Below are 12,639 nucleotides of genomic sequence, written 5' to 3' on the forward strand. Positions count from 1 at the left end.
GCGGCCGAGGCAGCTCCCTAACACGCATAATGCCCAGCAGTATAGTTGCTACACAGAATATACTTTCCTAGGCCCTTCTCCCTTAATGATAATGCACCATTTTTAACACCTATTCACGCAGACTGTGTTTTTACTAGGTATTCTACCCAACGCTCTCCTACATATCTGTACAGACCCTGTGCCCACTTAATAATAATGGGTTTTTTTGAGCTATTGATGTGAAGCATAATTTGCAGTATTCTGGGCATGGTGTGGTGGCCACTGCTTTGTGGCGACATATAGTTTTCTATGCCTATTAAGGGCGTGGGCTGGTCCTGCCCGGCTGTTATTATTCAATATTTTACTATGCATTATATCTTGAATGAGCCACATGCACTTTCTTGGGTCTGTAATGTTTAGAACTAGGCTCTAGTATACCAGAAACACCACTAACCTAATATGTCACCAATCCACTTTTATTTTTCCCTTGTTAACCAACATGCTTATGAGACTTTATGTATGACCATGTCGCCCTGTAACTCTAAAGCCTGCCTACTTAGTATTTACTACATTACCACATCTATTTGACTGCCCTCCCCTAACCCATAATGAGCCTCTTAGTTCCTAAGCCATATATTTATTTATTGTATTTACTTCACCACCTCCTCCCACCCCCCCCCCCTCTCCATAATAAACCTCCTCTTGCAGGAGGACTAACTACGCGGCCTATCTTTCCTGTGCCGCATCCCAACTATAGTTTCTTTCTTTTTTTACTAATAACCCTTGCAGCATAATATAAAGTTGACCCTGTCTTCTATGCCTAGCATAACAAGATTGCTCGGGTTTCTAGCCCAACATACTTACATATTTCACAATGCTAATTACATAGCAAAATGATATTCTCACTATTGCTACCATTTAAAAACCAACTACTAAACTACTCTACGCTTATAGGTCCTAATGTGACCACTCAAACTATTAATATTAGCTTATGAAAAGAAAAAGAGGTTCCAACGTTTGTTTGTTTGTTTTTTTTCTACTATTCATTTGGAGAATTTAATTTTTTTCTTATCTCTTGTTCCTGTATCTGTGCAAAAGCTGCTAAACTGAATGTACCATTTATGCTTATTGCACGGATATGTTGCTCCATATATGTTGTATTGTTTTCGCACAACCTCAATAAAAACTTTATTTAAAAAAAAAAAAAAATATACCAAAATGGGTTGTCTAGTTTACAAATATATATAGTTTTCATAGGTAAATAAAAAAAAGGGCTCGATTTATGTTTAAATGAAATGATAGCAATTTCCAGTAGCAAAGGGGTTAAATCTCCAAATAATTCAATAAAATCATAAACATTTAATTCATCAGAATTAATTTGTTTCCAACATTTATAGTTCAATGTGATTTGATCTGGTTTATTTACATATGGAGTGTTTATGTAGAGGAATATAAAAAAAAAAGCTATGCAGATTCCCAAGAGATACTACTTAATATAGGCAATAATGAGTGTTCAAATCCAAGGAACTATAATAAACATATTAACCCCTAAACCGCCGTATTCCCGCATCGCAAACCCTAGTTAAATATTATTTACCCCTAATCTGCTGCCACCAATGTCGTTGCCACCTACCTACACTTATTAACCCCTAATCTGCCGTCCCCGACATTGCCGCCACCTTCCTACACTTATTAACCCCTAATCTTCCGCCCAACGTCGCCGCCGCCACTATAGTGAAGTTATTAACCCCTAAACCTCTGACACATCACTAACCTCTAACCTCCCACATCACTAACACTAAATAAATATATTAACCCCTAAACCTAACCCTATCCCTAAGTCTAACCCTAACACCCCCTAACTTTAATATAATTAAAATAAATCTAAATAAAACTAAATAAAACAATTATTACCTAAATAATACATATTTAAAACTAAATACTTAATAGTTACATTGTAGCTATCTTAGGTTTTATTTTTATTTCACAGCTAAGTTTGTATTTATTTTAACTAGGTAGACTAGTTAGTAAATAGTTATTAACTATTTACTACCTACCTAGTTAAAAAAACTACAAATATACCTGTAAAATAAAACCTAACCTGAGTTACACTAACACCTAACAATACACTAAAATTAAATAAATTACATTAATTAAATACAATTAACTCAATTACAAAAAAAATAAACACTAAATTACACAAAATAAAAATGAACTGATCAAATATTTAAACTAATTATACCTAATATAATAACCCTATCAAAATAAAAAAGCCCCCCAAAATAAAAAAAAACCCTAGCCTACACTAAACTGCCAATAGCCCTTAAAACGTCATCTTCTATCGTCATCCTTCCAACGCGAAGTGGCTCCATCTTCAAGATCCTCTTCTTTTGCTGGATCTTGAAAAATGAAGTTTCCTTTAAATGACGTCATCCAAGATGGCGTCCCTTGAATTCCGATTGGTTTATAGAATTCTAAGTAAAAGCAACAGCGTGGGAGCGCTCAGACATCCGCTCTGTGTGTGGCCGTCGGCTCGTGTTAACTTCACGTAAGGGCACACCCCCCTTAGTTCCTCCTGACGTCTCGTTGACGTTACATGGACACTTCAGCTATGCCAGTGCAAATGAAGAAAGCGATCCACCACTACTTCAAAATACAAATAAAGAACAACATCCAATGCACACGGTAATAGCAAGGAATATTTATATCTCAAAAGTTATTTATATCTCAAAAATACTAATATAATTGAGATGTCCTTAATATGAATACAAACATAGTTTCACTAAATACACAGGGAATCCTGCTCATATAGTATCAACAAACAGTTTGGCATCCCATTCAGAGTTCAAACCTGCTGGCATTCTGGTATCCAGCTGAAAAATCCAAAAAAAACTCTCTTTTAATTAGAGTATTTCCTCTGTTACCACCTCTTGGATGTCTGGTAATCAGCTGGATACCCTGAAATGACAGCAGAGAACTATCAGAGTTATGTTCCATTCTGAAGTGAAGGGAGATTGGGGCAGTAGACTCCGGGTCCTCAATTGAACGTAAATGTTCTAAAAATCGATCTTTTAGGGCTCGTGTCGTTTGTCCAACATACTGCCTGTAGCACCCCCTGCAGGTAAGAAGATATATGACATAACATGAATTACATGTTATATGTTCCTGTATCTTAAATTCTTTGTTATTAACAGAAGACACAAAACTAGTGCCAAAAGAAGCATAGGAGCAAGATTTACATCTCCTGCTTCCACGTTTGAAAAAATCAGGTTTAATAGACAACCAATTATGACTTTTAATTCTGGGCAACATTGATGGGGACAAAATACTCCCTAATGTTTTCGCCTTACGTGACACAAAAAGTACCCCTTCTCTAATAATGCTTTGTAGATTCTCATCTGTTTCCAAAATTGGAAGCGCTTTACGCACTATATTACATATTTGACCAAATTCTTCACTATATGTAGTGATACATTTGGGCTGGTTAAATCTCTTGTTTCCTTTGGCCTTCCTAGTTTGAAATAAACTAGACCTATCTGTAACATCGTATAGTAGAGCTGGTGCTGCTGCAGGAAACGTCCGTCGGGTAAGAGGGAAACAGACCCACTCTGAGTGGGGGAAAGTCTGGAGCCAGCCCAGAATAGCGGTGGACAGCCGCAAAAAGGTACAGGAAAAAGCAGGCGGCTAGTGAGATACTGAAAAAAGGTACTTTTATTCCAGGTAAAAAGTTGACATAAAGCAAAAAAAGATTAATATGACACAACAAACCAGGGAGGGAAACAGCAGTCTGCTGTTTCCCTCCCTGGTTTGTTGTGTCATATTAATCTTTTTTTGCTTTATGTCAACTTTTTACCTGGAATAAAAGTACCTTTTTTCAGTATCTCAGTAGCCGCCTGCTTTTTCCTCTATCTGTAACATCTACTTCTCTCTTAATAGATTCTAGTACCTCTCTACAGTACCCCCTGTGGATCAATCTATCAGTTAATTTATTGGAGTGTTTCTGGTAACCCTGTTCATTTGTGCAATTTCTCTTAATCCTGATGTATTGGCTTTTAGCAATAGTCTCTTAATCCTTAGTTAGCCCATAATTGTGCTTTAAACAAATTTGATTGGCTTATAAATAAAGGGGAGTGAGTTGAGGGCCCTTTAAATAGCACTGTATTATGGGTATTTGAGTATGGTCACTGATGAAGTAATATATATGAAATGCATTTGACCTGCTTTCTGCATGCCTGTCTGTAACACTTATATGCCGATGTTCTAAGAGTTGAAATACAGACATTTTGCCAACCTATTTTTGAGCCTCTGCCTTATATTTATTCCTTGCTATTACCGTGTGCATTGGATGTTGTTCTTTATTTGATAGAATTCTATCAGCCAATCGGAATTAAAGGGTAAAAAATCCTATTGGCTGATGCAATCAAGCAATAGAATTGAGCTTTAATCCTATTGGCTGATCCAATCAGCCAATGGGATTGAGCTTGCATTCTATTGGCTGTTTCAATCAGCCAATAGAATGTGAGCTCAATCCTATTGGCTGATTGCATCAGCCAATAGGATTTTTTACCCTTTAATTCTGATTGGCTGATAGAATTCTATCCGCCAATCGGAATTCAAGGGACGCCATCTTGGATGACGTCATTTAAAGCAAACTTCATTCTTCAAGATCAAGCAAAAGAAGAGGATGCTCCGTGCCGGATGTCTTCAAGATGGAGCCGCTCCACGTCGGAAGGATAAAGATAGAAGATGGATGAAGACTTCTGCACGCCTGGAGGATGACTTCTTGCCGCTTGGATGAAGACTTCTCCCGGCTGGATGAGGATGGATGTCCGGTCTTCATAAACTGTAAGTGGATCTTCGGGGTTAGTGTTAGGTTTTATTAAGGGTTTATTGGGTGGGTTTTAATTTTAGATTAGGGACTTTGGGCAACAAAAAAGAGCTAAATGCCCTTTTAAGGGCAATGCCCATCCAAATGCCCTTTTTAGGGCAATGGGGAGCTTAGGTTTTTAAGGTAGGATTTTATCTGGGGGCAATGCCACGCAAAAGGCACTTTTAAGGGCTAGAAAAAAATGTACGATATAAAATCAAGAAAAATAAATAAAAACCCCTTTTATTACTTTTACTCAACAGTTTGTTCGCTGACTTCCTTATTTTAAATATATTTTCCTTTACAAATATTTTTCAGTCACTCATTTTTAGTGGCTTATTATTTGATATGCACCGTGTCTCCTGAGGCCTGTGACGTGCCGCAGGTGCATATTTTGGGTGTATTCACAGCATACCTTAAAGATCCACTTTCTACAGCTAAACAGCCCAGCTATAGCTGAATATTCAATACACACGTCGGTGAGCAGAGGACAAGCCCAGATCGATAACAGCTACAGCCACCAACTACAGCTATTAACCATCAGCGCGCTGACTGCTGTATGAAGGTCAGCCTGTCTTAATGCACTACTTGGGAGTGCCAACTCCATTGTGAGTATACACCTTGCTGTATCCTATGCTGTGTCCATTTCGTTTCCAGACGATATTGCACCATTGGTCCTCTGTGTTCTCTGTTTCTATCACTACAGATCTATGATACGACCACCATAGATTCAGTGTACTGACTACTGTATAAAGGTCAGCCCGCCTACATGCACTACTTGCGAGTGCCAAGCTCTTTGTGAGTATCCATTTGGCAGAGATTTGTTTATACCTGTACCTTGTTTGACCTTGACGATATTACACTATCAGGCGCTCTCTCTCTCTGCTCTCTACTTTTAAGGGCTATTGGCAGTTTAGTGTAGGCTAGGTTTTTTTTTTATTTTGGGGGGGGGGGCTTTTTTATTTTGATAGGGCTATTAGATTAGGTGTAATTAGTTTAAATATTTGATCATTTCTTTTTTATTTTGTGTAATTTAGTGTTTATTATTTTTGTAATTTAGTTAATTGTATTTAATTAATGTAATTTATTTAATTCTAGTGTAATGTTAGGTGTTACTGTAACTCAGGTTAGGTTATATTTTACAGGTACATGTGTAGTTATTTTAACTAGGTAGTTAGTAAATAGTTAATAATTATTTACTAACTAGTCTACCTAGTTAAAATAAATACAAACTTAGCTGTAAAATAAAAATAAAACCTAAGATAGCTACAATGTAACTATTAATTATATTGTAGCTAGCTTAGGGTTTATTTTACAGGTAAGTATTTAGTTTTAAATATGTATTATTTAGGTAATAATTGTAAGTTTTATTTAGATTTATTTTAAAGTTAGGGGGTGTTAGGGTTAGACTTAGGGTTAGGTTTAGAGGTTAATATATGTATTTAGTGTTAGTGATGTGAGAGGCCAGAGGTTTAGGGGTTAATAACTTTAGTATAGTGGCGGCGACGTTGGGGGCGGCAGATTAGGGGTTAATAAGTGTAATGTAGGTGGCGACGATGTCGGGGCGGCAGATTAGGGGTGTTTAGACTCGGGGTTTATGTTAGGGTGTTAGGTTTAAACATAAATTTTCTTTCCCCATAGGAATCAATGGGGCTGCGTTACGGAGCTTTACGCTCCTTTATTGCAGGTGTTTTTTTTAGCCTGCTCTCCCCATTGATGTCTATGGGGAAATCGTGCACGAGCACGTAAAACCAGCTCAAAGCAGCGCTGGTATTTGTGTGCGGTATGGAGCTCAACGCTGCCATATTGCCCGCTAACGCCGGGTTTTTTCAAACCTGTAATAGCAGAGCTATTAAAGGTTAGCGGTGGAAATAACATGCAAGTTATTACCGAGCCGCTCATAACGCAAAACTCGTAATCTGGCCGTCTATTTGTTAATTGCTGACATGATAAAAGCCCCACTGGTGCTCTGAGCAGCTACAGTATTTAAAATACTAGTGCACTTAAAATATCTAGCTATGCTTCACATGCACGTGCAGAGAAAAATGCTAACACTAAAACAGTGATAACTTTTACCAGAAGCATTTTTGCCTATACATGTATATTGCAAATATGTTTAGATTCAAAGATGTCATTCATCAATGTGCATTTAAATTTTGACCGGAATGTCCCTATATCTATTTTATCTAACCCTTGTCCTTTTGGGAGTTTCCTCCGTTAGCCAGTGAACAACACATACCTTGGTATTCAACATACATTTTTGTTAGTTTCAATTTAAAATTTAAGGTATATGAAACCTTGATCCAGACATAAAATTTTAAAAAAGTTTCCGATTTACTTCTATTATAAAATTTGTTTTTATCCCCATGGTATTAAACCTAGATAGGTATCTAGAGCACTGCATGACAGGATATAGTGCTGCCATCTAGTGTTCTTGCAAATGGATAACAGTCTTGCAAAACTGCTGCCTATATAGTGCTTCAAACACGTGCACACTCGTGAGCTTATGTCTCTGTTTTTCAACAAAAGATACAAAGAAAACGAAGAACATTTGATAATAGAAGTAAATTAGAAAGTTATTTAAAATGACCTGCTCTATCTGAATCAGGAAAGAAAAAAATTGGGTTTCATGTCCCTTTATATAGCTCATAAATAACTTTTTTCTTCAAAATATTTGTGGTATTAAAGTTCCCCTTTTGTGTTTATGCTATTTTTATACACAATGGCCATTTAAAGTGTTTTTTAAGGAGAATTATTTATTGCTGAGTCCCTTAAAATAGTCAATAAAACTAGCTCTTTTGATTGTTTGGATTCATGTTTTCTCAAGTACGAAATCAATTTTAAATGCAATGTCAAGATATAACAAAGCTTCTACAACTTGATTATTCTCAATGGCTAAACGTACAATATCAAATGAAAGCAAGTTGTTTATATTGAAGGGAAACATTCAACATTTGCATTTATTTTCAATGTGTTACTAATGTTATTTCATTCATAGGGAATTAACTAATTAAAAAACTGTGAATATTCACAATAGATCATGTGCTCATACGGGACGTGAACCCAAAATTCTTCTTTCATGATCCAGTTAGAGATGACAATTTTGAACAACATTCCGATTTTCCTCTATTATATAATTTTCTGCATTCTTTAGGTATCCTTTGTTGGAGAAATAGCAATGCACATGGGTGAGCCAATAGCACAAATGTAGATGCTTTTCAACAAAGGATATTAAGAGGATGACGCAAATTAGATAATAGAAGTAAATTGGAAAATTGCTTAAAATTGAATGATCTTTCTGAATCATGAAAGAAAAAAAAAATGGGCTTCATGTCCTTTTAAATCACCTTTATATTGATTACTCAGAAGTTAATACATTTTCCCTTGTCTGTAAACATTTTAGTTTTATTTGGACATATCTCAATTTAAGAGCCTAAAGCCGTTCTGTAGCATCTGTGTAGTAGGTTACAAAGCAAACATTTCTTTGGCATTAAGCTTGGCTGGACCTACCTGGGGTCTGATAGTTCAGAGACACCATCTGGCATCCAGCGTTCCAGAAAATCTGAGGCATGTAATTACTGGAATCCACTCTTCCCCCCTTGGGGTAGATCCGACTCATCTGACGTTTGTTGTAACTAAAGGGTTGGTTAAGAAACACAAATACACATACAGAGACTATATTATAAAATCCCTGCCTGACGGCTTCATTTTATTGTAAGTATTTTTATCAAATATGTTTATTCTTTCAATAACACTATATTGCTAATTTCACTTCATATCAAGTGGTCATAACCATAAGATGTATCTCTGAATTTCCTGTTAAACATATTGCATAGGAGCTGGAGAAATTTACCTCCAAGGAGAGCCCTCTCTTTTTTATTAATCTAGACTATATTATCAGTTGTATGTGTTTACATGTTACTTGTATACCTCTAACCATTGGTTCTTAAAGGGATACTAAACCCAAATATTTTCTTTCATGATTCAGATAGAGCATGCAATTTTAAGCAACTTTCTAATTTACTCCTATTATCAATTTTTCTTCATTCTTCTTTATTTGAAAAAGAAGGCATCTAAGCTAAGGAGACAGATACTTTTTGGTTCAGACACTGGACAACACTTGTTTATTGGTGCTGTCTAATCAGCAAGGACAACCCTGGTTGTGAACCAAAAATAGGCCAGCTTCTAAACTTACATTCTTGCTTTTCAAATAAAGATAGCAAGAGAATGACGAAAAATTGATAATAGGAGTAAATTAGAAAGTTGCTTAAATTGCATGCTCTATCTGAATCATGAAAGAAAAAAATTGGGTTCAGTGTCCCTTTAATTAGAACGATCTAGTAGCAGAAAATGTTATGAGGAAACACCTGCTGGAGTGAGGAAAAGGAACAAAAAACATAAAATTATGCTTACCTGATAATTTAATTTCCATCATGGGAGGAGAGTCCATGGCTTCATTCATTACTTGTGGGAATTAAGAACCTGGCCACCAGGAGGAGGCAAAGACACTCCAGCCTAAGGCTTAAATACCTCCCCCACTTCCCTCATCCGACAGTTATTCTGCCAATGGAACAAGGAACAGTAGGAGAAATATCAGGGTATAAATGTTGCCGGAATTTAGGTCCACCCACCGGAGCCACGGGCGGGAGCCGTGGACTCTCCTCCCCACGATGGAAATAAAATTATCAGGTAAGCATAATTTATGTTTTCCATCTAAAGGGGAGAAGAGTCCACGGCTTCATTCATTACTTGTGGGAACAAATACCCAAGCTCTAGAGGACACTGAATGAAAAACGGGAGGGCAAAAGAAGGCGGACCCTAATCTGAGGGCACCACAGCCTGTAAAACCCTTTCTCCCAAAAACTGCTGCTGCCGAAGCAAAAACGTCAAGTTTGTAAAATTTTGTAAAGGTATGTAAGGAGGACCAGGTAGCCAACTTACAAATCTGCTCCATAGAGGCCTCATTCTTGAAGGCCCAAGACGAAGCCACAGCTCTAGTCGAATGAGCCGTGATCCTCTGAGGAGGCATATGTCCCACTGTCTCATAGGCTAAATGAATCATGCTACGGTTAGACACAACTTTGGGAAGAGATCCCAAACCAGTACGAAGAACAACCTTATCAGCGTGAAAAAACAAATAAGGAGGCTCAAATTGCAAGGCTGCCAGCTCAGACACTCTGCAAGCCGATGCAATAACCAACAGAAAGAGAACTTTCCAGGAAAGAATCTTAATGTCAATAAAGTGCATAGGTTCAAATGGAACCCTCTGCAACACCCTCAGAACCAAGTTCAAGCTCCAAGGAGGAGACTGTCTAAAAACAGGCTTGATTCTAGACAGGGCCTGAACAAAAGACTAAATATCTGGAAGCTTAGCAAGCTTCTTGTGTAACAAAACAGATAATGCCAAAATCTGTCCCTTCAAGGAACTGGCGGCAAGCCCCTTCTCCAGTCCATCCTGGAGAAAGGACAGAATCCTGGATACCTTCACCTTGTGCCAAGGATATCCATACTTCTCACACCAGAACAAATAAGTCCCCCCACCTTATGATAGATGCGACGAGTGACCGGCTTCCTGGCCTGAATGAGAGTATCAATCACTCTCTCAGAAAACCCTCTCCTGGCCAAGACTAAGCATTCAATCTCCATGCAGTCAGCCTCAGAGAATCTAGATTTTGCTGTTGTAAGGGACCCTGTATCAACAGATCCCTGCGACAGGGTAAACTCCATGGAGGAGAAGATGACATCCCCACCAGATCCACAAACCACGTCCTCCGAGGCCATGACGGAGCAATCAGAATAGCCAAAGTTTGCTCCTGCTTGATGCAGGCCACTACACGAGGTAGAAATGGCAATGATGGAAAAATGTAAACTAGGTTGAACCCCCAAGGCACCGCTAAGGCATCTATCAGCTCTGCCTGGGGATCCCTGGACCGTGACCTGTATCTGGGTAGCTTGCAATTAAGTCTGGGCACCATGAGATCTATCTCACGTTTCCCCCATCTGTGACAAATCTCCGCAAACACCTCTGTATGGAGAGACCATTCCCCCGGATGGAAGGATTGCCTGCTGAGAAAATCCACTTCTGAGTTGTCCACACCCGGAATGTGGATTGCTATGGGACTCTGCCCATTCCAATATCCGAGAAACCTCCCTCATTGCTAGGGAGCTTCTCGTCCCCCCTGATGGTTGATGTAAGCCACCGAGGTAATTTTGTCTGTCTGGAACCTGATGAAGCTGAATGACCCCAGAGGAGGCCACGCCTTCAGAACATTGTAGATTGCTTGAGGTTCCAGAATATTGATCAGGAGGAGAGACTCCTCTCGAGACCACTTTCCCTGAGTCATCCTGGCACCTCAAACAGCTTCCCATCCTGCTAGATTCGCATCCGTGGTTACAATCTCCCAGGACGGTCTCAGGAAAGATGTCCCTTGGGACAGTTGTTCCGGACGGATCCACCAAGAGAGGGAGTCCCTCGTCCAATCGTCCAGAGAAATCTGTTGGGATAGGTCTGTATGATCGCTGTTCCACTGTCTCAACATGCACAACTGAAGAGGTCTTAGATGGAACCTGGCGAATGGAATGACATTGATGCTGGATCTCATGAGCCCGATCACCTCCATACACAGAGGAACTGGAGGAGGACTGAAGGGAAAGACAGGTGGATGTAATCTTCCTGCGTCACTGATCTGTGAGAAATATCCTCATGGATATAGAATCTATTATCGTTCCCAGGAACTCCACCCTGTTGCTGGGAATCAGGGAACTCTTTCCTGAGTTTATCTTCCAACTGTGAGATTGGAGCAAAAGAAGAAGGGCCCTCGAGTGATCCTCTGCTAGACTGAATGACGGTGCCTGGACTAGGATGTCGTCCAGATAGGGCGCCACAGCAATGCCTCTGGATCTGGCTACTTCAAGTAGCGCCCCCAGGACCTTTGTGAAGACTCTCTGGGCCGTCGCCAAACTGAAGGGAAGGGCCACAAACTGGAAATGTTGGTCCAGAAACGCAAATCTCAGGAACCTGAAGTGATCCCTGAGGATTGGAACATGAAGTTAGGCATCCTTCCAGATTATTGTCGTCATGAACTGCCCCTCTTGCACTAGGGGCAGAATAGATCTGATCGTTTCCATTTTGAACGATGGAACAGCCAAAAACTTGTTTAAACATTTTAGGTCTTGAATTGGATGGAACATGGCCTCCTTTTTTTGGACCATGAAAAGGTTTGAATAGTACCTTAAACCCCTTTCTGCTGGGGGTACATTCTAGAAAGGCGTCTCTCTTTTCTGGTCTGGAAGACAGATTTGACAGGAGGAATCTGCCCCTTGGGCGGATGAGATCTGAACCCTATCCTGTATCCCTGGGCGATAACCTCCAGAACCCAAGGGTCCTGAACATCCTGCAACCAGGCCTCTGAAAAGAGAGATAATATGCCCCCTACTTGGTCCGGTGACCAGTCGGGGGCCGCTCCTTCATGCCGACTTTGTGCCGGGGGGCTTCTTGTTCTGCTTGGACTTATTCCAAGACTGAGCTGGCTTCCAAGTGCCCTTGGACTGATCCGCTTTTGTGGCAGGCTGCTTGTGTTTGGCCATGTCGGACCAAAGAGGATCTTTCCCTGAAAGGGAATGGATAGAAGTCTAAACTTAGAGGTCATGTCCGCAGACCAAGACTTTAGCCACAGAGCCCTGCGGGCTAGTACAGAAAAGCCTGATACCTTAGCATTCAGATGAATGATTTGCATATTGGCATCACAAATAAAAGAATTAGCGACCCTCGAGGCCTTAATTCTATCCTGTAT

The 12,639-nt window shown here is 39.5% G+C and overlaps 1 protein-coding gene across 1 annotated transcript in view; it reads right to left on the minus strand.

Annotated features, from left to right (window-relative positions):
* PLCB4 (phospholipase C beta 4) overlaps positions 1–12,639 on the minus strand; it is a 788,735-nt gene that overhangs the window by 136,643 nt on the left and 639,453 nt on the right. Inside the window, 1 exon segment of the mRNA XM_053712158.1 lies at positions 8,357–8,481. Within this exon segment, the coding sequence (XP_053568133.1) occupies positions 8,357–8,481 (125 nt within the window).

This window comes from Bombina bombina, chromosome 4 (assembly GCF_027579735.1).
Source record: "Bombina bombina isolate aBomBom1 chromosome 4, aBomBom1.pri, whole genome shotgun sequence".
Classification (NCBI taxonomy): Eukaryota; Metazoa; Chordata; class Amphibia; order Anura; family Bombinatoridae; genus Bombina; species Bombina bombina.